At 39.9% G+C, this 27,098-nt stretch overlaps 1 protein-coding gene across 1 annotated transcript in view; it reads right to left on the bottom strand.

The window, feature by feature from the left end:
* EXT1 (exostosin glycosyltransferase 1) overlaps window positions 1–27,098 on the bottom strand; it is a 313,319-nt gene that overhangs the window by 14,115 nt on the left and 272,106 nt on the right. The window contains exons 2-8 of the mRNA XM_050802103.1: window positions 24,552–24,645; window positions 22,823–22,930; window positions 17,509–17,628; window positions 9,743–9,875; window positions 6,940–7,058; window positions 5,695–5,790; window positions 57–146 (exon numbers count right to left, since the gene is read on the bottom strand). Coding sequence (XP_050658060.1) covers window positions 57–146; window positions 5,695–5,790; window positions 6,940–7,058; window positions 9,743–9,875; window positions 17,509–17,628; window positions 22,823–22,930; window positions 24,552–24,645 — 760 coding nt within the window. The remainder of the gene's footprint in view (window positions 1–56; window positions 147–5,694; window positions 5,791–6,939; window positions 7,059–9,742; window positions 9,876–17,508; window positions 17,629–22,822; window positions 22,931–24,551; window positions 24,646–27,098) is intronic.

Raw genomic sequence — 27,098 nt, 5'->3', positions numbered from 1 at the left:
ACATGAGGTGACCGTCTGAACAGCCCACCTGCCGCTCCTTAGGCATGGGTTCTTACCTCTGTTGTTGAAAGCACGGTGTCCTCATCAAGGCTGAGCACGGCGTCTGTGATGATGTTGTCGTAGGGTAGAAAACGGCTGCTCATAACCTGGGAGGAAGTAGAAGTAGGCAGTGGGGAGGGAATGAGGGAAAGAGGTAACTTCAGAGTCTTGTTTTCAGGACAATTCTCCCATCCTCACCTGCATAAAGAATGTGCTACTACCATGTCACCCCTCAACACTGAAGGAATCTCATTTCTCATCAATGCAGATTTATTTGTTCAACAATTATTGGGCACCTACTGTGTACCAGGCATCTTGCTGGTCAAAGAGGGTACAAAGATAATTCAGATATATTCCCTGTCTTTGAAGAGTTCATGGTCTGTAGAGGAGACCAAGAAGCAGATGACCAGCCTTTGCTTGATACAAAAAAATGCCAGGAGACCACAGGATGGAGCAACTAGCTGTCTGGAAGAGAGATGAAGGCCTCGTAGAAGAAGTGACATTTAAGCAGGACCCTGATGGGCAGAAAGAATTCACCAGGTATAGATAGTAATGAAGCATTAAAGACAAGACTCGGCAGATGCAGAGGCATTGAGGAGAGAACTCGCATCCTGACACCCACTCTTCCTGACCGACAGAGTGAATGGATGGAGAGGTGATTCCAAGTGTGGATGCAAACCATGGGGAGAGCAGATCATAGTAGAAGGTGCTGCTTTTACAAATTACAAACATTTACAAATTAAAATATGTATTAGCACAGATTAAATATATACACATATATGAGCAGCTACAGCAATCAAAGGTAATATTAAAGTTACAAATAACTTCATTAAAATGAAAAGTATACTGATTTAAAGAAATATATTAGGCCAGGCGTGGTGGCTCATGACTATAATCCCAGCATTTTGGGAGGCTGAGGTGGGTGGATCACTTGAGTCCAGGAGTTCAAGACCAGCCTGACCAACGTGGTGAAACCTTGACTCTACTAAAAATACAAAAATTAGCCGGGCATGGTAGTGCATGCCTGTGGTCTCGGCTACTCTGGAGGCTGAGGCAGAAGAATCACTTGAACCTGGGAGGCAGAGGTTGCAGTGAGCTGAGATTGCGCCACTACACTCCAGCCTGGGTGACAGAGCAAGACTCTGTCACAAAAAAAAAAAAAAAAAAAAGAAGAAAAATATTAAATAATAGCACACATGATCCATGGATTTAGAAAAATTGTGAAGGTGGTGTATGCATAAAGTTTGGGCAGTTCTAGAATAAGGAAAGGTTCCCTTTGTCTCCAGTGTTAAGTTGCTTCTTTCCCTGGCCTTTGTCCCTTCAAAGTTGATGGTGGGTGTGAATTCAGAGAGGATGTCATCATCATTACTCTAACTTCTGGAAGAAGGTGGTGAGCATGTTACTACGTGTGCACACACAGTTGTGTGTGTGTGTGTAGTGGGGGCTTTGGAGATTATGGCATCAGCTGGAAAAATTGAGGGTGGAGAGGTTACCCTGTGATAGTCATAACTTAATCTTTGTGTTGAATGTACCATAGAAGAACTAACCGTAAGAATGCTGATACCATAAGAATAACATCTTTTGAACATTTACTATGTGCCAGAATATGTTCCACATCCTTCATATATATCACTGGGTTTCATCTTTATAAGAACGCCATTTTACAGGGAAGGAAACTGAGATACGCAGGTTAAGAATCTTGCCCAAAACAAACCCAGGATTTTCCCCCAGATGGTGTGACTCTATAGAGCACCTTGGCCACTGGTCCTGGGAAGGACCTCACAAGTGAATTTAGGAACACATATGCCAATCACGTGCTCACCACCTTGTTCCAGAAGTTATAGTAATAATGATGACATCCTCTCTGAATTCACACCTGCCATCAACTTTGAAGACACAAAGGCCAGGGAAAGAAGCAACTTAACACTGGAGACAAAGGGAAAGAGGAAAAGGGCGGTAGCTAGCCAGCTGCCAAAGCTGCAGTCTCCCCAAATCTGAATACTCCTAGGGGCCAGCTCAACTGCAGGCCTCATCTCAAACTCGGTTTATTTGCCTGCAAAGCTACCAGAGCACCTAGGACTTCAATGAATGGACAGTGCCCACTCTAAGTCATTTCTGAGAGCTCAAGGGACATATCTGTAGCATACACGGCTTCAGGGGTTGCTCCTACACATCTGTCAACTTGGTCAGGTTATTCTGCTGTTGTTGTTTTCTCAGGCTTTTAAAATAAAACACAAAGTGATCAGCAACCCCATAGACACAGTGCTCAGAATTCTCAGCCTGAAGCAATCCTCCTGATACTCTTTACATGTCCACCGACTAACGCAGAAACTATTAGCTGCCAGCTTAGCACTGCCCTGACCTTTCCCTTGTTAAGCCTACAGGGGAAAACTGCAAAGACAAGGCCTATAAATTCAAAACAGAATTTTGCAGCCAAAGCAGCAAACATATTAATTTTAAATTCATGGAGATAGAGATTTTAAAATGGAGAATGAGGAAGATGTAGGGCTTCTTCCCCATCATCTGCCCAACTCTAGGTCTTAAAGGGATCTGTTTCCTTTTTTTCTGAACCTGTCTCATCAACAGAGGTAAAAAGCCCAAAAGCCATCCACTTTCGAATTCCCATGCAGAAATGAGAGGCTTTTTTTCAAATATGTTGCCTCAGCAACCTTCTTAAATGGATTAGCATGAGAGAAACCAATGTACTTACAAAGTCAATCCCGAGTGAACCGAGTTTTCCTTGTTAGTTCATTTAAGAAAGATTTAGCTACCATGTGAAAGCCCAACTCTTTTAAAACGAACAAACATGCTGGCTTTGGGCAGTGGCTCACACCTGTAACCCCAGCACTTTGGGAGGTCGAGGTGGGCGGATCACCTGAGGTTGGGAGTTTGAGATCAGCCTGACTAACCCCATCTCTACTAAAAACACAGAATCAGCCAAGCGTGGTGGCGCATGCCTGTAGTTTCAGCTACTCGGGAGGCTAAGGCAGGAGAATCGTTTGAACCCGGGTGGTGGAGGCTGCAGTGAGCTGAGATCACGCCATTGCACTCTAGCCTGGGCAACAAGAGTGAAACTCTGCCTCAAAAAATAAACAAACAAACAAACAAACAAACAACATGCCTAGGAAATGACCAAGACTCAAGAAGTTTACTGTCTTGCGGTGTGTGTGTGTGGCGGGGGGTTGCGGGGGCACATAAGAAATATACACAAGTAATTATATAAAACACAATAATAGTTAAGATTTATTGAGCATCCACAGTGTACCCACACTTTTCAGTACATTTATTTATGTAGTCTGACATAATCTGATCTTTTTGGCGACCTTATTAGTTACATATTATGACTCTTTCCATTTATTGAAAGGGGGCATGGAGACACAGAGGATTAAGAACTTGCTTTAAGTCACACAAAAGTAAGTTTGACTTTAGAGCCCATAACACAAATCCTAACGTTATGATGTCTCCCAGAAGAGGAGCTAACATTTATTGAACCCTTGGTTCATGTATAATAGGCACAGGAGTAAGCATCTGATATGCAACGATCTCATTTAATCCTCAAAATGGGTCCATGTCATAGCCCAGGTTTCCTAAAATACTGAGCCTGAAGCAAGACTTAAGTGCAAAAGCTTTACTCTGAGGTGCAATCCCAGGGCACTGAGAGTCAGGGAAAAGACATAGGAAGCACCCAGCCCACTAGATTCAGTGCCCAAGGTGGAGGCAAGGACTGAACAAATGCCAGGAGCCTGAATATAGATGCAGCGGGGAGGATCTGAGGCATCTTGTAAGAGACATCTGATAAAGCCCACGAGAAAGGTACTATTATTATCACCACCATTTTATAAATAAACGGGGAGTTTCTTTTCACTGAGAACGAAAATATAAAATCAATCAGTGAGTCAGAGCATGAAAATGCTATACTACCTAAAGAAATCAGAATGGCTCCCAGACAGACTGGATTGTGTCTGAATATCCTGACATATCCAAAGAAAGACATTATCCACCAGAAGCAGAGCTGGTCTCCTTGACCCATGGAAGCATACCAAACAAAGAATCCCAAAGTTCATCCTTAACTGCCTGCCTCTGAGCACTGTTCATGGCTTCAGGCATTGGAATTGGAACACTGCCATTCCTATGATGGGTTATTCTATGGGGGGATGGATATAAGGGGTTGCATGAAACCATGCTTATGGTGAGATGGATTCGCGAGAGAGGCACGTGATTATTCCAACATCCACCTTCTCTCATAAATGCTTACCAAGCAGCTCTTTAATAAACAGCTTGCCTGACTCCAGCCTTATGAGGTCCATGGCTACATTTGTCACATTCCCCACTGTGTTCCACGCCTGTTACACAGTGCTCAGCACACAGTAGGCACTAATAAATGGGAAACGAATGGATAATGCACTGATCATCTTGTCCATGTGACAGTTACAATTGCATTATGTCAAACTATATGAAATTGCCACTTTTGGTGAGTCGATGATGATATCAAATGGTGCAGCCTAATAAACTTAATTTTGTCATTCTGGCGCAAAGGTGTGAGCCACTCTCTTATGACCTGACCCCTTGGGGACTGATAAGGAAAGTGTTTTAGATGGCACTGCTTCACCAATCTCAATTTCATTTAGTAGTGACTATTTCCTTCACAATGGGTAAGATCTGTAAGAAAGCAACAAGCAAAAGCTAGAGAAAAAAGAGCTGGGTGCTCTTTAGTAGAAGAAATTTCAAGGAGGAGGTAGCATGCAAACAGGGGCTTAAAGAATATATGGGAATGTTGACAAGCAGAGATGATGAGTTAAGGAGGGGTGGTCAAGACTTACAAATGGCAAAGTCAAAATTAGAGGTAGGAAGAGACACAGCGCAATTCAGCTAATTAGAAATGATCAAATGTGGTAGGGGACAGGGTCTGTAGGGAAAGCAATGAGAGAAAAGATTGGAAGGCTGGCTAGGGCCAGATTATACATGGCCTCAAGTGTTAATTGGAAGCACTAGCAAATGGAGACCTTAAAGGGCCGGGAGATGATTAGAAAGATAGTTCAGCTCTAGGCAAAGTGAACTGGAGAACAGAAGAAAGGCCAGCTATGCAGCACTTGTGAGAATCTTTACAGGCAGATGCCAAACAAAACTAAGGTGAAAATGTCCTTTTTAAAGGGAATGGGAGAAAGAGCCACTATTCTGATAGACATAGCTCATTCAGATTAATCAGCCAAGCAAACCTCATGCATCCAGACATAGCTCATTCAGATTAATCAGCCAAGCAAACTTCATGCATCACCACCACCATCAGCTTTATCTTCATCCTTGTCATTTATAGAAAGATAACTATTGCCAGTTCCTGACTTTACTTAATCCTAACAGCAACCCTGCAAGGTATACATTATTGTTTCCTTTTTGTAGATGAGGAAACTGAGGCTCATAGAGGTTAAGTATACACACAAGGTCACAAAGCTACAGAAGAGCTGGTAGGAAGACCCAGGTTTCCCTGATTTGAAAGCCTATTGCGGTCAAAGCTGAGAACATTCTGAGAAAAGTACAGTTTTAGAAAAAATAATCCAGGAACAGGGAGAAGACTTCTAGGGCCAAGACTCAAAGTGCCCTATGGAGAAACCAAGGCTCCACAGTGGTTCCACACGTAGGTTCCCCTTCAAGTCTTACCTTGCTCTCTCCTTCAATGACGATGACAGGCACAGCAGTGGCAGGCCAGCGGTGTTTGGCTGGTAGGGGCTTGTCACAATTCCATAGAACTATGATCTGAAAGGGATGGGGCTCATTAGATGGCTGGAGTAGGATGTATTTATGTAGGCCTCCAACCCAAAGCCTCTTCTCAGAGTCAGAAAGAGAAAAAGGAGCTGGAGATCTCAGCAAGACAGAACGGCAGACATCAAAACTGAGTATTAAAGTGAGTCCATTCCCACACAACCTCAGAACATTATCACCCCAACAACTGGAGAGAGGACAGAAAGAGTAAACAAACAAACAAAGAGACAAACAAACAAAACCAACTGTGTCCGGGAATAGGGGAAAGCTGCGGGAAAAAGAATTTCAGGGTGGCTGGAGCTTAATAAAGTGGTTTCCTAAATTCTGATATCTTATGATGGTGTGTGAGATAACAACTCTGATCAAATTAAATAAAAATGTATACTGAGCATCTGAACATCTGCTCTGAACTTGCACTACACCAGGCAATGTGGGAGAAATAAAAAAATTCAAGCTAGAACTAAGATGAGCTCATGTTTTGCATGCTCTAGAATGGTTGCTGATTTTATGTGACTTTATAATTTCCAATAAAGGCATTTAGTTCAAAAATGCATACTTCCTTATTGAATTCTTTCCTTGTTTGTAAACCTTCTTGTATAAACTAATTCACAAATCAGAAAAACCACTGTTCAAGTATCGGCGCAACACTGATTTGGAAAATATTGTTACCATAGACATAATCGTCTGCTCCCAATTTTATAATTAGTCATGGTTGCTATGAAAAGAAAAGTTGACGCTTCATGACACCAACAAGTCTGCTTCTTCTAGTGAAGCTTAGTTGCCTGGGTCCTCCCAGAGGCTTTTTGGATGTTACTTTGTCATTTTGACATTTAAAAACAAAATTATGTGCTTATATCTTCTCTAGAGAATGTGTTGGTGTCTGTATATATACTTTTTAACCCTATACCCGTGCTAAGGTCTCTCCGTAACCCACCCCTTCCCTGTGCCAGATTTCACTTCCAAGAATTTCTAAGTGGATGAAAAGGGTGTAATGAGGCAGGATGAATGAAAGGGAGTAAGAGGGTATGATGTTAGAGGAGTCCTAGGGAGCCCAGGGAGCCTGGGGGAGAACAGGTAAGCAGGGAGGAATCTCTGGTCTGGAGCTGGAGCAGGCAGGGGCTGCTCTGCCAACTTCCCACTCACCTGGGCACAGTACTGGGACTTGGCTGCAGCCACAAGAAGCTTCAACACTGGCTGAGACTGAGAGACCAGCGGGGTCACCGCATGGATGACTGCAGTGAATTTGGAGGGGGGCTTTAAACCTGAAAAAAAAAGGAGAGCAGAGCCTAATGAAGCGCTGGAAAACAAGACTTAGAAAATCACTCCTCCTTGCTCCACTGCCTCACGCTGAAGCAAATGTTCTCTCCTGGATGATTTCTCCTTTGCTTCTTATGTCCTGACAGGACAGAAACAAGATGAGAAGTTGCTGGTTAGCTACTGCCTGAGTCTAGAGACCTCAATAAATTCCAGATCAACGTCCACTTCTAGGTTCTTGCTTTAATATCCTTTGTCCCTCTTGGTGATGTTTCTGTGATGTTCCTTTGGCTTTTTAGGTACCCAGTGTCTAAATACACACACCATTCACCACCCTTCATGTGTTGTCTCTCCCACAGTGTTTGCAGGTGTCTGATTTTTAATTATGTAATGAAAGGGTTCTACCTGACTAATAGTACTTCAAACAGCTAGCTAGTGGGAAAAAAGGTGAAAGGAACAGCATCCAGGGCCTGACTGTCTAGGTCTGAATCCCAGATCTACCACTTACTGGTGGTGGGACCTTGGAAAGAATACTTAACCCTCTGAGTTTCTACAGCTGGGAAACAGACCTGATAATAGTGCCAAACGTATAGGGTTATCTCGAAAATTCAGTAAGTTTGTCCCCGTGCGGTGGCTCACATTTGTGATCCCAGCACTTTGGGAGGCCGAGGCGGGTGGATCACTTGAGGCCAGCAGTTCAAGACCGGCCTGGCCAACATGGTGAAATCCCATCTCTACTAAAAATACAAAAATTAGCTGGGCACGATGGCGTGTGCCTGTAGTCGCAGTTACGCCGGAGGCTGAAGCAGGAGAATTGCTTGAACTCTGAAGGCAGAGGTTGCAGTGAGCCAAGATGGTGCCACTGCACTCCAGCCTGGGCAACATAGCAAGACTCTTAGAAAAAAAAAAAAAAAACAAGTTAATGCATACAGAGCACTTAGAATAGGACTTAGAAAATAACAAGTACTCAATATATGTCAGCAGCTATCATTATCATCACCCTCACCAACATCGTTATTATTTCAGAGAAGAAGCCTCCATATTCCCAGAATCTCTTCTTTGTGTAGCAGTGACATAGCTGAGAAAATAGTATGTGATGCAGACTTTTGCCAATTGCGAGCTCTGAAGTCCTAGGTTAAAAAGGATCATAGATATGCAAAACAACCACTGTCACCAAAGACACAGAAGTGAGATGGCTTCCCCCCAAGGAGTTTTCCCATAAGAACTCACTAAGAAATTAGAGACAGGTTAAGAGCCTTTTAAAACTTCATTAGTTTAGACCCACTAATTTGGCACTTTAGTGGCTTAACTGCGAGCAACACAGTGCAGGGACATTCAAGTTACGCTTTGATACTGATGGGATAAAGGCTAGAATCAGACTCTCTGTGTATTAGAGGATTATACAAAGGTTTTGTAGAGAAAATTATATCATCCAGTAGCACTTTAATTGTATGTTAAAAAGAAGTTAATCTTCCCAATATCTAGATACACATTCGAAGTTTTGCCAAGCAAGAAGAATAAGCGTGATTGAGGGTCTGCCTTTTAAACAGGAATGACAAGTCATTGCCTTTAAATTTTCCTGCAATAATTTAAGAAGCATCATTTACACACCTCTAATGTGATAACTCCAAATGAAGATCTAAATACTGTACAATAAATATACAGAAATTTTTGTCAACCGGTGTCTTAATCTGACCATTTCTAAATTCTAATTACGTTACCCAAATGTCAACCATACACTGAATTAGAGATGGTTCCCATAACAGGTTTGGTTTGGATTAAAAGGTTCTTTGTCACTGGTTGATGCTTCAGGCCAGGAATTTCTTTAGGTTTCATCTCATCAGTTTCAAGCTAAACATGTACAACTTAGAAGGGTGAGGGTGTTATGGAGAACAATGGCATTGAGTGGAAAATCTTGTCTTTTTGCTGTATCAGCTTGGAAGATGCTTTCCTGTCCTAGGCTTTCTCAAGTTTAGAACTGTAACTGAGGGGAAATGTTCATGATGTTTCTAACATGAGAGCAACTGGGGCTCCAAATACATAAATGTCTAAGGCAATAACAGTAGCCAGTGGTAGAGATTTATCCCTCTGCCATTCCCTTTTCCAACTGTGATTAGACTGAAAACTGCTTGAAAGCAGAGATTGTATCTTATTTGACTTTTTATTTCTAGTACCCAGCAATACATTAGCATAGCACATAAAAGGACTATAAAAAACCTTGGAAAAATTAATAAATTTGTGCTTGTCATATATTCTTAGTTATTTCTCCTTTCCTCTTATTCAGTTTTTCTTTGGTACGGAATAGAGATGTTGGGATTGTGAAAAAAAAAAAAAAACAAAAAAACAGGGGAGAGCTCTCCTAACTCCATTTTATATATGATGAGGCATAAAATGATAGCTAACCCATTGCCATGTTCAAAATGATCCATAATTTGGGGAGCCTATTTCTCAAAAAGAAATTACTAAATATGAAGTAGAGCTGCACAGATAAGAAGTTTTTCTTTTTTTCCATTTTGCAATGCTCTGTTCTGTTTTTGAACTTGATATGTCACTTATAACAAGACTCTAGAAAAAGCAATCTTCAGTGCAGGGTGTTAGATGGACCCCATTAGAATAGAAGAACAAAGGCCCTTAGTTCTGTATGACATCTTCAGGGTAAACAAGGGCAACTCCCTGGAGGAAATTCACTTACCTAAATTAGCATAGTAGTAAGGAAAATCTCCCAGATAAGATGAATACTGTGGTAGTACGAACAATCCTCCAGGATGTTTGTTCCATATTAAACTGTTACGTGATATGTGCTTGAATATTCTGTCCTGAATAATCTAGAAAACAAAACATAGCACACAGTGAGGATGAGATCCTGATGATATGTGGAAGGAATGATGCCCAATCCAAATTTGAAAGATGGCGGCAGTCAGAGTGGCGACTCTACCTTCCCTCCCACTCTAATTCTCCAGATAAAAATGTCTGCAAGACAGAGAGAGTAATGGAGCAATGAAAAAGAGTAACAGAAAGATATGAATTATAGCCAATCAAATTTCCTAATTAAACTTCAGTTAAACCATAAATTCTATCCTGTCTTTGTATAATAATGAGTCCATGCTCATTCCAAAATGGACTGTGTGGAGCAGTTAGTCTGATGGTTAAACTTCTAAGAACTAAGATACGTTCCAGGCCCCTATAAAGATCTGTTCTCAGAGAACAGAGAGGTCAATGTATACTCGTAGACACTGAACGGAAAGCATATTCAAGACATGACACATTCTAGAAGCTATTGAGGTTTTCAGCTGTTCCTTTAATTCAAGAGGTAGATGTGTTTGCTTGTCATATTTCATTTTCCTTTCAAAGTCAATTGTAGGACTTTGGGTACTGGTTACTAAGTTTTTCTATATTTCATCTCGAAAAGTAGTGAGTTAACAATTGCTTAAAACATCCTACATAATAGGACAAGAACCATGGCATATGAAGACTAATAATAGCCAAGCTAGTTCATTAGTTTCTTTGGACTTTGGGACCTTGCAGATCATTAAATTCTACATTTAGAGTCAAACATCCTCCCATCCCGAATCATTTGTCAGTTGAATGTGATTAGTCCATTTTATAGCTTTCTCTCTGTGACTTTCAAACTCTTATAATTATACCATCCACTCATTAGAATATGATTTGGCAAATAATTAACTTGGTACGGAATTTTATGTTTTCAGCAATTTTTTTTTTTACATTTAAAAGAAAAGAAAAAAATCCTGCCATAAGTCTTGAGATTTAAGACCCAAATCACCATTTTCCAGGTCTCCATTTAATGCAATGTGATTTTAAGTACAGAATATTTTAAACGGAGTTTTATTATTTGCTAAGGTTATTAACACCCTCATCTCATTCCACATGGTGACTAGATAAGTAATAAAGTGGGCTACATTTATCTTTGCAAATCTTATGTTTATTTTCCTAATGACAGAGAAGGGAGGAAGCAAGGAGGAAATTCAGAAGAACCCAAATATCTTAGTTAAATGACTTCTGCATCTTATCTTTCACCCAGATCAAAATTGCTAATTTTATATGGCTGGATAGAGGTTTCTAATTTGGTGGAGATTTTAGGAACCTAGTGAAAATATTTATTTTTACTTTTTGTGTAACAGGGATGTGTTAAAATGCTGTTGTCTTGGCACTAATTATGAGAAAATTGTCATGGTTGTGAAGGATTTTTTTTTACATGGTTAGCAATTTCACTTTGTACAACATTTATTCCTGTTTTTTATTATTTGTACTTTCCAAATGTACTGTCTATTTATTTCCTTTTTCTAGTTTCTCTTTAGATCCTCCTTTTTTTTTTTCTTTTCAAATTTATGTACCTCTTATGATGTGGTCACTTAAATAAGTTTGGATATCAAGATAGAAAATAAATTGACAATAGACAGCATTATAAATCGAACCTACAGACAAATGGCATGGAACTCAGAGCTGTCACAAAATGGGTCATCATTCACATCAGGTCTTTGGATGTTATGCTTGTCACTGTCATAGACTTTGGTTTAGTATCACAACATTGCTATCTTTTGAAATTCAAGGATATGATAATAAGATATAGCACTCTTCTGAAATAACAAGCATTTTATACTGTCTTCCAATGGATCTTGACAGAAAGATATAGGACAGGTATGAAAGCAGTAGCAAATGTTGAATTTAACCTGGGTCAAGCAATTTGCCACCTTTGTGTATTATTTTCCTCATCTGTAATAAAGCAATAAAATACCACATTAATTATAACAATGTCTCAGAATTTAAGAATAGCTGCCTAAGTTGTTATACTTAAGACTTCATTTTTGCCTTTAAGAAGAAACTCACTCCTGTGTTTGTTTTCTAGGCATTGGTTTTTCCATTTATTACATAGTGGCAATAGTATAGATATTATATATTACAGATATGTTTCCATATTAATAGTATTCATGAATCATTTTTCTTAATCAGTTCAGCATTTTTTCCATGCAAAGCAATGAACATATTTATGAATATGAATAAAATTTTCCACATTTAAGACTGATTCTTCTTCTTCTTTTTTTTTTTTTTGAGACAGGGTCTCATACAGTTACCCAGGCCGGAGTACAGTGGTGTGGTCACGGCTCTCCGCAGCCTCAAACTTCTGGGCTCAAAGGATACTCTCACCTCAGCCTCCTGAGTAGTTGGGACCACAGGGGAGGGTCACCACACCCAGCTAACTTTTTTATTTTTATTTTTTGTAGAGATGGGGTCTCACTATGTTGCTCAGGCTGGTCTCAAACTTCTGAGCTCAAGCAATCCTTTCTCCCCGGCCTCACAAAGGGTTGGGACTACAGGTGTGAGCCACCGTTCCAGACCAGAATTGATTCTGTAGGACCTTGTCAAAGGGTGTAAGTACTTTTAAGGCTACTCATAAGTATTGCCAAGTGTCTTTCTAAAAGGTTTATATCAACTTGCCTTCTAAAAGCATAAAGAAATATGGATTTCATTTCACCATACAGAAAGATCATTTTTATCCCTCTGCAATTCTTCCTATCACTACCCTGGAGAGCTCCCAGAATCTTTTCATGGCACTTACTGCTTACTCTTTATTGTTGTGGAAGAAGACATCAGATTTAGAGGTTGGATGCTTCTTTGGCTATAAACAAAATCAATACACACACACACACACACAAACACATAATACAAGACTTTTTTTGTTATGGTCCCAGATGGCCCCCTTGATAAGGACAATATTTCTAATTGATGTGAATTCAAAGGGAAGAATGACAGTCTCCTTATTTTTCTTTTTATGTATCCTCTGTTTTCCAAATAATGGACGATTGGCTACAGGTTAAAGTCATTCTATGTAGCCCCTCATCTTGTAACCAAAGCACTGTAGCCTAAGACACACGATGCCACCATATGCCACTTTACTTGAAGCCAGATCAATTATCTATTTCCATTATCCCACTGATTTTCAAATATCATTGTATGATAGCATCAGCAATACTATGGTTCGGATGTGCATGGCTAGATAACTGAAGAGGAAAATGGAGCATACTTCATAAAACTCCACTAACTATATACCTTCCTAGCTACCACTGGCTCTTTTCATATATTATTATAATCTCAAGCACTTTCTTTCACTCATCTTGATTACGACTAAGCTCCAATGATTCAATCCTTAGTGCCAGGTTATTGTGCAATATTCTGACAAATAATGGAATCCATGAAGGAGCACTGTTTTTCCAGTGTTTTATCATTGACCTCATTGTTACTTCTCAATTTACACAAAAAACTGAGCTCTACAGAGCCTAGTTTGATTAAATAGCTCCTTACTACCAAGATGCAGCATTAGAAAATTTCAATCAAACTGGAAAAACTAACAGAATGCTAGACAGAGCTCTGTACAATGAAATGTACTAACAACTTGACCCTGGCATTGAAGAGAAAATGATATGTCCTGTTTTCAACTGAGTCTAAGCACTCTACCTACAACTCTAGGGCTCACAATGTTTGAAGACTTCAGAATCCCATTCCCATGGCCTAGAATATAGCAAGCAAAGAGAAAGACCTAGAGTCTGAGTGCAGAACATCCTTAGGCCAGGATCTTCAAGTCTATGCCGTAACTGTGAGTAACTGAATTATTCTCATGCCTTAGTAGCTCCAGCAGTGACTAAATGAAGTATATTATCTGAGTTCTAAGCCAAGTTCACATTTTTGATATGTGATACTTAAACTGTTCTTATAACCACATTCGCTGTGTTATTTGTGTCTGTGGATGGCATTTTCTTCTATTTCCCCTGATTTTCTGATTATGTTGAATTCTGGGGTACTCTGAGTTATGAAGTATTTTGGAAAACTAGGTAGTACCTGTCATAAATTTAGTTGAGAGGTCAAACTTACAATCCAATCTTGGAACTATATAAAGAGATTTGACAGTTGCTATAAATTCGAATGAAGTATATCATTTTTAGTGTTTTAAAAAAACCCAAAACTGTGTTGCTAAAAAAAAAAAAAGAAAAAAAAATTGCATGGTTTAAATACAAAGGGGAAAAGGCCTTTTCAGGTTCAGAGATGAGAACAGCTTGATCTTATTTTGATCCTATTCTGACGAATGTAAGACATTCAACTGTTACAATACAAAAATTGAGCACTGCTAACTTAATAGGTGAGAGACCAGATCCATTCAATAAACCATATGCAAAAGACATGTAATTAATGAGATACCATCTTTCATCTGGCAAATCAGCAAAGTGGTAGATGTGTGTGTTTTAATTACGGATCTGTGAGGCTGACAAGAGCACAGCAAAAGAGAGTCACGCCCAGACAGCTTGTGAGACTTTGGGTGGATATAATGTTTTCGGATAATAATTTGGCAAAATATATTATAAGCCTTAGAAATGCCTAGACTCTTTGGCTTATTAAGATCACTTCAGGCATTCCATCCTAAAGAAATAGAGATGTAGTTTAAGATACATGTAGAAAGTCATTGCTTGGATACAGATATAGTTAGCTATAAAAAATAAATAATTACAAAGAACATTAATAGTAAATAATGGCATATTGGTTTAAATAAATAGAAGTTCACGATAGGATGTATAATAGAGTAAAAAAAGTTAAAACACTGAAACGTGGTCTGAATGTATTAGAGGTAAACAACTAATAGGATAGAATTAAAAGGCCAGAAACAACCCAAAGATACATAAAAATGGCAGAGAAAACACTGAAGAAAGAAATGTATTGGGGCTAGGCACGGTGGCTCATGCCTGTAGTCCCAGCATTTTGGGAGGCCGAGGCAGGCGGATCACTTGAGGTCAGGAGTTGGAGAGCAGCCTGGCCAACATGGCGAAACCCCATCTCCATGGCACAGGCTTGTAATCCTAGCTACTTGGGAGGCTGAGGCCTGAGAAAGCGCTTCAACCCAGGAGGCGGAGGTTGCAGTGAGCTGAGATGGTGCCACTGTACTCCAGCCCGGGGGACAGGGTGAGACTCTGTCTCAAAAACAAACAAACAAACAAAAAAAACAAAAAAACTTAGCATTTGGCATATTATTTGGAACAGGACTTCAAATTCAAGGAATTTATCCTAAGGAAGTAATATTGAATCTGCACAATAATTTGACCTTGAGATGATTTACTGCAATGATGTACATAAAGATTAAAAAGCCAGAAACAACCGGAATCTACCCAAATTGGGGATTAATTTAAATAATTAGATATCATAAATGGAATATCATATAGTCATTAATTATAGAAAAATCTAATAACATGAGAAAATATTAACATTATTAAGCAGAAAAACAGGTTATAATGCAAGTATATGAAGACTCCTTTTTAAAACTAAAACTACCACAAATTTTAAATTTACATATAAAAACGAATATATATGTTTGTGTGGATATATATGTCAATAGTGGTTTTGCATGAAGGAATTATTTTATGTTTTATGCTTTAAGTGTTTTCTATTAGTTTCTAAAATGAATGTGCCCTTATTTAATAATCACTCCTGTAATCCCACCACTTGGGTAGTCGAGGCAGGAGGATTGCTTGAGCCAGGAGTTCAAGACCAGTCTGGGCCACATAACGAGACCTCGTCTGCACAAAAAATAAAAAATTAGCCAGGCATAGTAACTTGCACCCATGGTCCCAGCTACTCAGAAGGCTGAGGTGGGAGGATTGCTTAAGGTCATTCCAGCCTGGTGACAGAGAGAGACCCTGTCTCAAAAAAAAAAAAAAAAAAAAAAAGGCACTCTGCACTCCAAAAAGGGAGAAAAAATAACATTCAACATTCTTTAAGAATGGCCTATGAAGGATCTTAGATGGAGGACAGGATTAAAAAAGCAAAGGATAACTCTATTAAATACTCAAATCTGCTACTGTGAACAGAGGTAACAACTCAATTGATTTTAATTGAGGAGATTGCTTTTGGAGGGATAAAAGTTTGCTTGCAGGAAGAAAGCCCTTGGAAGTCATTATGATCCTGTCCCCTTCATGGGAATGGGCCTGGGTCCTAAACAGCCCTTTTTACCCAGTTCCAGGATGAAAAAAATATACACTATGCCTAAGAGGACACTGACCAGAGTTTGCCCTAGGGTGGGAGCAGGAGCCCAAGCTCAGCTTGGGGTGGATAAATGCCCTGGTGTGCCTGGAGCATGACCAGCACTGGCTCTGATAGTCAGGATGGCAAGAAAACAGTGATGTGGACCAAGTAGGGTAACTTCAGTTTCTTGGTATTACTCAGACTTCTCAATGTAGGTTCCACATCACATTAGCTTTTAGAGCAGTCATCACTTTTCCTGAGTGAATTCTCCAAAAGGAAGACCACGATGCCCCCACTTCATTTTGGGAACACCTCAGAATCACCTCAGTGAATATCTCTGCTCTCCTTCCTTCAAGCCTGTAACGCATGCGTGTGCAGCTTCCTGAATCTTTTCCTAGCTCTTTGTGCTACTTTGGTGTAGCCTCAGGCCAATGCTATCTGCTCTATTTCCAAAGGTTTTAATCATCTCCATGCTTCCTTTTTCTTTTTCTGTCCTGCCTTAAAAAAAAGCAACTTGAGGATGGGCACCCATCTGCCTAAAAGATTTTCTGCTTTCACAAATTTAACAGTTTCTGCGCCACATGGGTATGATCCTGACTCTCCTCTTAACACAACTTTGCCACACTGACGCTGGTTGGCTGGCTTGCATAAGACTTGAGAATTAATTCTGCTGTCCCCCAATGCCATTGGACTGTGGTGTCCAGAAAACTACTCATATTTTTAGAACGGTAGAGGATTTGCCCTTACTTGGCCATTATATATATTTTTCTTTCTTTCTTTTTTTTTTTTTTTTTTTTTGAGATGGAGTTTTGCTCTTGATGCCCAGGCTGGAGTATAATGGTGCAATCTCAGCTCACTGCAACCTCCGCCTCCCAGGTTCAAGCTATTCTCCTGCCTCAGCCTTCCGAGTAGCTGGGATTACAAGTGTGTGCCACTATGCCTGGCTAATTTTTTGTATTTTTAGTAGAGATGAGGTTTCACCTTGTTGGCCAGGTCTTGAACTCCTGCTCTCAGGTGATCCACCTGCCTCAGTCTCCCAAAGTGCTGGGATTACAGGAGTGAGCCGCTGAGCCAAGCCATTAAATATTTTTTTCTAAATGAACTCCAGAAACATGTCTTCAAAGGATGCCATTGAGTGTAAATGACAAGACAGTCATGACCCACATATCCCTGAAATGATGTAAGACAGAGTCAATCTCTGTGTCATTGAGTATAATTTCTCCCCATGTAGGTTTTCCTTTGTAGAGTTTGTCAGGAATGAGAGTATTTTCTTGGGTATGGCAAAGCAGATAAAAGAGGTTAACCAATATATCCAAGTACAGGAATCTGGTTTTGCCCCATTGGACCAATCACACATCACTAATAGCAAAACAGAAGGCTGAGAGAAGTGTATAAAGGACCATTATTCAAGCCCAAGAGCCAAGCGGTCTCACTTACCTCTAGTGTAGTTAATACAATCTTCTCAACTGAAGAAAAATAAGCCTCCCACAAGAATTGTGTCTGCTGTCTAAGTGCTAGGATTTTATCCTGATGAATAGACCTGATTGTAGAAGGAATCTGTAACACAAGGTGAACACATAGGAATTATAACCGTAAAACCAAGAGATGTACTTGATCAAAATAACCCAACTGGGTTAGGCTTTTATTCTTCATAGCATTTGACTTCTAGCATAGATCTACTAAAAATCATCAACTCTTAAGTTGAAATGACCTTAAGAAGTGTCAGCTACAAAGAGCACTTACTGGGAATCCGCCCCAGTGGCCTTTGATGTATGAAAGTTACAGTTCACCTCTAAGATTCAGAAGCAGCTTATCAGTTGCTTAGGGAAGTCTATAGTCACAATTGCTGCTTCCAGAAATCCTCGACCTTGCACAAGGTAACAACCAAATTTTATAGAGGAGTAACTGTAGGTCTTGGGGAAAGGCCAGAAGACTTTATCTCCCAAGCACTTCTATGATCGGTCACTCCAGGAACTATAAAATATCTATAAAAGGACTTTTTAGAGAATGTCTATGAGCTTTCCCATCCAACCTGAAGCTAGGGTCAGTCACTTTTATGTGCACATACCTTCTACCTCACCTTTGAGCCTTTCTGCTTCCCATATCTCTCTTTCCGCCTTCAGCCCTTACCCAAGTCTAACTGGATCTCTCAACTGTTCATATATGTTTAGTCATCACTGCTCTCTTCCAGGGTATACAGTTTTAAAGGAAGGACCTATATCTTGTTATCCTGCTACACATTTTCAGGTTAGCAGAGTGGCTTTTATATAGTAGTTATTAAGAAATAGGAGGTGAATATAACCACCTGAAGCCACCACAGGGACATCATTATTTTTAATGGTAGTATAGCTGCTGAATGGCTAGGCCCAGGGGCACGGGAGTCAGAAGGATCAAGGAAGGATTCTTCCCTCTACCATTTACTACCTGTGCTTTCTTGAACGAGTTAGCTGATTTCTCAAAGACTCCACTTCCTTACTCATGAAGTGGGGATAAAGTACTAAGGTTTTAATGACGATTATACAAGTGCTTAGCACAGTGCCTCAAACATGGAAAACTTAATTAATATAACTTACAATCACTACTATCATTATTGGTATCAGAGTGATGCTATTAAAAGTTGGACCAGTTGCTTAATGTCTGCAAGGGAAACTGCTTGGGTCTGGAGTTCTGAAATGTACTTCCTGAGTCTGGTAAGTGTTCTGGGCTTGTTCCCTATTTTCACCTACAGTTCAAGGTCTATTTCATTTACGGAGTCTATAGTCTTAAGGGAAGATTCCTTGTGATTAGCAATTGCCCTTTTGTGCTCACCTCTTTCTGCATGCTTGCCTCCATAACATATGACTAATCTGACAGATATGGGAGTCTGGGCAAGAAGGAGAAATGCTCCGTTAGCTGCTTTAATAGGAAAGTTACCCATGGCATTTGACTAAGACTGTAACAGAGTTTCCATTGGAGGGGAAGGAAGTGGTAGCGCATTTTTTAATTCAACACTCCCCTTAGGAGGAGCAATAAAACAGCTTCACAGTAAGAAGAGAAGGAAAAGCTCACTTGGTTTGGCAATGTCCAAAACCAGATACTAAATCTGTGTCCCAAAGTGTATATCTGGATTTGCAACACTGAAGAAACAGAGGCAACAGGTAAAGGAGAAACACTGGCAGGCAAACATTAGCCTGTAATCAGAGCTCAAGGTCAAATGGAAATAAAACATTCTTTGAGAAGGTAGAGAAATCATTCATATCATAGAACCTTTATAAGTCCAAGGAAACTGATTTTTATTTACTCACTGAGAAAGTCACCTAGATGGCCAAAGAAAGATTAGAAAAAAATTATCCTGTTCAATTTTCATAATCAAACCCTCTTCTAAATGTCAAGAAGTACCTGCTAAGAGTTATATAGGTTGGCATCACTGTTTTATCATGGCCACGAGGAAACAGTCTACTAGAAAAATGCCTAAGGCTGGGTGCGATGGCTCACGCCTGTAATCCCAGCACTTTTGGAGGCCGAGGCAGGTGGATCACAAGTTCTGGAGTTCGAGACCAGCCTGGTCAATATGGTGAAACCCTGTCTCTACTAAAAACACAAAAATTAGCTGGGCATGGTGGTGCGCACCTGTAGTCCCAGGTACTCGGGAGGCTGAGGCAGAAGAATCACTTGAACCCAGGAGGCAGAGGTTGCAATGAGACTAGACTGCACCACTGCACTCCAGCCTGGGTGAGAGAATGAGACTGTCTCAAAAAAGAAAGACAGAAAGAAAAAGAAAGGAAGAAAGAAAGTAAGAAAGAAAAGAAAAGAGAAAAAAGAAAAGAAAGAAAAGAAAGAAAACGAAAGAAAGGAAAGAAAGGAAAGAAAGAAAGAAAAGAAAAGAAAAGAAAAGAAAAGAAAAATGCCTAAAGCTATCATTGCTATATAGTCTCCAGAAAATTGAGTCTGCTGTGGTTATGAAAGGAGAAAAAGAGTATCACAGACTCACCTACCAATGCTGTCCTCCTCTCTTAAATAAGATGCATCTTCATCTTACTACATCAAGTGCAATGTATTCTACCGGTTTGTGATACGATACAAGTGTCTGACGGCACTATGCAAAGTGCTCTGGAAGACAACTCCAATTGATTGAAAAGACAGAGTTCCAAGTTTTAATGGCATTTGGCTATTGGTTATTAATCTGCTTGTCCTGAGAGACAGGTATGGGAAAGTGATAAATTAATTCCAGTTTGGCTGGATTGTTTTGGAAGTTGCCGAGCTCAATGAAGTCTTAATAAAAGGTCATGTATGGTAGCAAAACAAATGGAATGCACCAGAATAGATACAAGAAAGTCACATTAAGCTCTCTTGGTGACATGATGACAAGAATATATGCAAATAAAAACATCCGAGCTATTCTAAAACAGGAAATGAAAAATTGTAACATAACAAAAAAACATTTCCCAGAGCAGACATTTGGGCTGGGTGCCAACTCTTTAAAACCATTGTTAATGATAGTGCACAGTAGCTGTTCAATATGGAGGCAGCTGTGCAAAGACAGACTGCATATGAGAGGGGAAAAACACCAGCAAGTCTGGGTGGGTGGGAGTGCTAAAAATCAAAATCTTCAGAGTCAAGCCAAAAAGTTGCTTCAGAAGATGAAATGCCCATCAACTTTGGTGAAATGGTAGAAACTGGAGAAGCAGCTGGGCACAGTGGCTCACCCATGTAATCCCAGCACTTTGGGAGGCTGAGGCAGGTGGATCACAAGGTCAGGAGTTCAAGACCACCCTGGCCAACATGGTGAAACCCCATTTCTACTAAAAATACAAAAATTAGCTGAGTGTGGTGGCAGGCACTTGTAATCCCAGCTACTCGGGAGGCTGAGGCAGAAGAATCGCTTAAACCTGGGAGGCAGAGGTTGCAGTGAGCTCAGACCACGCCATTGCACTCCAGCCTGAGTGACAGAGAGATTCTGTCTCAAAACAAAAAAAGGAAAAGAAAAGAAAAGAAAAGAAAAGAAACCAACAACCACAATTAAGTATACTAAAATGCGCTCCATACCAAAGACAACTTTTCAACTTGTTCACATCAAACTCACGGGAGCATTGGTATATAAAAGGAAAATTATGAGTGGTGCTTTTTATTCCCTTTATTTCTCAAAGTTCTTTTAATGATCAAGTATTACTTTTAAAATCACATTTAAAAAAGGAAGAAAAAAGACAACATGGACAAGCATGACACGCATCACGCTTGTTTGGCTTTTCATGAATAAATGATTTTGGCATACACTATCTCTGCATGGGGAAAACTCTTCCTTGGTGTTTCTGCCAGGACTTCCTTTCCTTAAGGAATCACAGTGGGAAATCATTGGCATAAAAGTGGCGCTTTCACAAAAAGTCCAGACCCCTTTCTCAATGAACACCTAAAAAATGAAGTTGTATTCAGGGCAGAATAACTTATCCCCCCAAAAAACAGATTCTGCTATATTCCTACCTTTGTTTCTGAGATCCTAGGTACCATGGAGATCACAAACTGAGTACCAGACAGAAGTAATGTTTCAGGAGCTGTGGTCACTTTCGTTTGCTTAACCCATAGGTCTCTCAGTTATAGTTAGTTCATCTGTTATTTTAGGGAAAGTGCTGCATTACTTCATCAGTCAGCTAGCAGACTGGGCAGCAGCACAGAAGGAGAATCAACAACAGACTTAGAGGGTGGGCATGGTGGCTCACGATTGTAATGACAGCACTTTGGGAGGCTGAGACGGGTGGATCACCTAAGGTAAGGAGTTCAAGACCAGCCTGGCCAACATGGTGAAACCCCATCTCTACTAAAAATACAAAAATTAGCCAGGCATGGTGGTGAGCTCCTGTATTCCCAGCTACTCGAGAGGCTGAGGCAGGAGAATCTCTTGAACCTGGGAGGTGGAGGTTGCGGTGAGCTGAGATCGCACCACTGCACTTCCAGCCTGGGCGACAGAATAAAACTCCATTTCAACAACAACAACAACAACAACAACAACAACAACAAAAGACCAAAAAAACAAACAAAAACAAAACAAAACAAAACAAAAAAACAGACTTAGAAACTCAATTTAATGGATATTCAAAAAATAAAAGGGCAAAAACATTAAAAAAAATTCTACAACTATTTATAGTAATTCAAAGATAAAGTGTATGGTGCAATAAAATCCTTAGTAATTAAAAAAAATCCATGATCGTTCCTGCCTTCAGATTTCTCTGTGAGTATTGTATCCCCCTCCCTAGGCAGCTCTTGAGCAGTTCAAACTTTTATTAGGGGCTGCTCATTTAAATATACATCCTGAAGATAACACTCGCTCAGACACCCAGACTGGATCATTTGAGGAATGATAACACTAATTACAAGAACAAGCCCTAGAGACCTCTCTCTTTCTGAAAATTAATCTGAAGGCAAGTGCAGAAACAGCAGAAAAAAATATGAAACAGTAGGGTAGAATACAAACTCTCTGGTAATGTATCTAAAAATTCTGGCTATTGAAAGGGGTGGAGGTCCACTTCTTCTTGAAAATCAAAGCTCCCATTCTTTACCTGCAACTTCTTTTCGGAATATATTCTGGGGACCTGGGCAGATTTTGCTGGAAAGTGAACAATGTCATATTAAATGACTTCATATTCACCATGACACAGGTAATTTTCTCCTGATAAAATTTCTTTTATAGAGCTGACCTTTTGGATTCATCTTCTTTGAAAGTTTGGACGGGGGCAGCAATAATCTGCTGACATGTTGAAGGCCACAGCCCCTTCCTTACCTGTAATAACAATCTCTCATCGCCTATGACGGCAGCTTGGTTCCAATTAATCACTTCAGAGAACGGCAACTCCCATCCATTGCTGAGCATCACAGGGACGCAGGCAGCCTGAGCAAAAAAGGGGACTTCATGAATGTGAGGAAAACGACAGCAGAAACTGTTCCAATCAGAGGTGAAATCAGTACAAATTCAATGACTGGCATTTTTGATATTGCGTGAATCCTGGACTGCCTAGGCCAGGAGGAAAGGAAGCTTTTATGAGTTATCAAGTCACACGAAGTTTGTACGTATCCAGATTAGATGTTAATATTTGCAAGTCTTGCCCTAGAATGCTAAAACCCCATTTCTATTCTAGTGCATGATCTGGCTGACCTTACTTCCATAGAGATGACTGGCCTTGCCTGAGAAGTTTTTACGGACGTAACAAAAGCTCACACCAACAAAATCTCAGTATAGAACCAACCTTGAATATAAACAGTCTTGTCAATGTAACTCCCACAAGTCCACGTGCAAAGTGATTTACCCGAATGTCATGAGCAACAAAGAGCAGAATGGAGCTCAGCATTCCTATGTAGCAGTTCGTGGACTTAACAGTATAGAGTGTTCACATTTCCCTTGTTCTGCAAACACCTAAACCAGAACTTTGTTCCCTTCAGTGTGGAGTGATCTAAACCACAGTCATACCAATTTACAGTCTGTGCCGGGAAATAAACAGCCAAGAAACACTAGGTTAATGACAAAATACTGATTCCAAATAACTCATAATCCAAATCAGAGAACAATTTTTCTTTATGCAACATCCCAGGAGGCTACAAGAACATGAGTGATGGCATGCTATGCAGAACACACACGGAGAGCAACTTGGAAAAGACATTCCAGAGAAGGAAGCTCTTCTGTTGGAGGGCATGACAGAATGATTTGCAGTTAAGATGGCAGAGATAAGAAGTTATGAAGCACTGTAGCAAAAGCACAGATTTAGGCATGGTGCAGGGAATAGAGGAGGAAAGAACACAGCAGCAAAGGGTCAAGGAATGGAGGATGAGAGAGGTTGAGGGCATGCTTTCTCTTGCAATCAAAGAAGGCTGGTTGCAACTTCCAGGTGGGAAATGTGGATGACTGTTTCAAGAGGACATTTCTGCAGAGTGAGGTTGATAAGCTGAGAAATTCCTACCACAAAGGCTCCAGGGGTGGAGCCAGGACCTCTGAACTGCAGAGCCTTGGAAGAGCTGGCCATCTGAGTAGTAACACCATGCTAGGGATCATTCTCAAAATTTAAAGGAACTGAGAGACAATTAAGATGCAGGCATAAAAGACAATTTTGCTTTTCGGGAATAAAGGGAAAGAGTAGGGCTGCTTTTTAGAGTCCAGCTAGGCTGGAACATTCAGTTACCCAGGAAAAATATTCCTGTTTAAGAATGGTTGACATAACTTACAGGAGAAAGAGGAGGTGAGAGAGATTGTCCAAGTTGGCAATCAGATTTGCCTTCTGTTTCTAAACATGACCCAGAAGAATCCACAATTTAATTTCTTACATCTAAAATTACTGAGTAAATCCTCCCTCCACCCCCCACTTTTCAAAAATGTTTTAGATTTTCTTGAAAATATTTTCAGATCCTCAAGGGAAACCACACCTTCTCTTTAGCTATAGCAGGAGAGGTGATAATGTCAAACCCGCTTAGTCTGGCTTCGGTCCTCAGCCCTATTCTGGGAAGGCTCCAGGGCCTCTTACCTGCAAAGCCTCCAGGAATCTGAAGGACCCAAGCCTGCGACCACGAGGAACCAGACAGAAAGTGGCATTGTGCAGCATTTCCCGATAATCATACCTAGAAAGAGAAGAGGAGTAATCAGCAAATGAAGACCCATTGCAAATGTGGGATGTTGACCATAGGTGGGCGTCCATGTGCGTGAATTTACACAAAGCAACTCGGGAAAGTCACCAGCAGGCAGCTCTCGCTTTTCCATTTTGAGGAAGGAGGTTGGGTTGCTGCATGAAGAACAAACATGAATCACCATGTTGGACAAAGCAATTAGGATCCCTTTTGCAAGCAGTGTATATAAAGACGAGTCTGATCATTCTGGCAACAATTTGGTTTGCCCAGTCTTTGCTTCCAAAATCAGATTTTTGAGTCTTGATAAAATATGTTGCCCCATAGGCTTAAAAAGAAGAAGAAAAAATTACTGGTGCTTCTCCTTCTCCTTTAACAATATGGCATTCAGCAAAACTAAGACTGTACTTGTTCCCTACCCCTTCAAAATCATGCTATTAAAAACTATTCAGAAAACCTCAGTCACAAGCACAAGACAATGTTTGTCTTCTCCTTCAAGATGGAGTTTCTACACTTAACCAAGAACAATCAGTTACCCGGGAAAAATGTTCCTGTTTAAGAATGGCTGACATAACTTACAGGAGAAAGAGGAGGTGAGAGAGAGGGATGCTAGCCTAAGAATGGGAAAAAAAGAATAACGAGAAAAGAAAAGGAAAAAAAAAAAAAAAGCCTGAAATAGTAGGGGGTACTGGAAACTGGTCTACAGAAGAGATGAGTTTATGTTACTCAAATACCATTTAATGACATTACATTGTTTTTGTATTTTGAAAAAATATATATACAAAATATGAGTGTTACCTGACTGTTTAAGCTAGGGAAGTTTAAGAAAAATAAAAAGCATTTCATGTTGTTTAGGACTGTCACTTTTAAAATGATTACCACAAACACATTCCAACATAGGCAGTTTCAAGTACATTATGAGTTTAAGAAAACTTGGGAAGGTAGAGATGGCTCGTGTCCTGTAAAGGCCCCGATTCTTACAGCCAAGATGAAATCACTCTCATTTTTCAAGAGCTTCCAATGCTGAGCAGACAGGTGTGACTTTGACAGTAGCATATGTCACCACCATTTTCTGACTCTAATAGTCTAATTTAATCATAGCCTAAAGGCACTGAATTCTTCCCTCTTCTTTTTGGGATATTGGTATATACATTTATATTTTTAAAGTCCACATCTATTTTTATATTCTCATACAAACTAGGCATACGGGAGTAAGCCAATTTTCAATTATAAACCCGTCATTAAGAAGAGGCATCATGCAAAGGACCATTTGCTTAAACAAGCGTGTACAACTAATTTGCACAAGAAAAGGTCACCGTGAATGGATTAAGATTATCTCCATTGAGAGTAAAAATTTTCTAAAACCTTTGCTGCATTAATTAAATTGCAAAATAGACTTCAAAGTAAAAAAGATTTTTAGGAAGGCTTGAATTTAGTTAAATATAAAAATAATAATAAATTAGATGGTAGTGATTTCTTCTTCCCCATCAAACACAGGAAAATGGTTGACAAATATATTCAAGTTCAAATGTTGATAATGTCTGAATCTCTGCCTAATAGATGGAGAAGAGAGAAATGTGTACACACACACACACACACTCACAAAAATATATGAATAAAGTTTAAGCTGATTTTTTTTTTATTTCAGAAAGGTCAAATATACTTCAGACTACAGCAAGATTTAATAAGTGCCCAGAATAGAAACCCCTGAGGGACTAGCACAGAAGGTCCTACATCCTCATCATTAGCCTACTAAAAATGTAAAATCCTATTAATGTTCTGCATTGTAACAAGTTTCAAAGTTGCTAGTTGCAGAATTTACTTTAGGGAATGTGTGGAGGAAGAGGAAGGGCAGAAAACTTATAGGAAAAATTAAAATGACAGTTATAGTAGGTTGCTTAAATGGTTATATAGAAGGACTATTTGCTGATATAGCAAGTAAGGTTGACATGATCGAAGCTTGTATTCCTTCACATAATAGGTAATTTGAGCTGTGGGAAGAATACCCTTGCAGGAATTAGGAAACCACTAGGTAGCTGTGAAACTTAATAAAACCCATGAGTTTTCTATCTGTTTCCTCATCTGCAAAATGAAATAATTGGGCTAGATGACCACAGATTCAGTTTTAGTATTCGATTATTCTTTATCTTATCATTTTTACAGAAGAAAGAGGAATGTCCTTTAAGAATATCCCACTGCTTGGGTTTCCATACCCATTATATGTATATGTATATGTACACAATTCCATACCCATATATGTATGTATATGTATGCTGTGCATGTCTAACATATGTGTATATTCACATAGAGGCTCATACAGAACACATACACTCCTACCTTAGAACAATGATTTTCATTCAGATTTCTAAGCATGCTCAGCCCGTGAACCAGCCTCTCTCTTCTGCTCTCTGGACAGTGAGTCTATGAATAACTAACATGTTCTACCTGAA

This window comes from Macaca thibetana, chromosome 8 (genome assembly GCF_024542745.1).
Source record: "Macaca thibetana thibetana isolate TM-01 chromosome 8, ASM2454274v1, whole genome shotgun sequence".
Taxonomy (NCBI): Eukaryota; Metazoa; Chordata; class Mammalia; order Primates; family Cercopithecidae; genus Macaca; species Macaca thibetana.
Note: the sequence above shows the minus strand (reverse complement) of the source record. Positions and strands in the feature narration are given on the sequence as shown.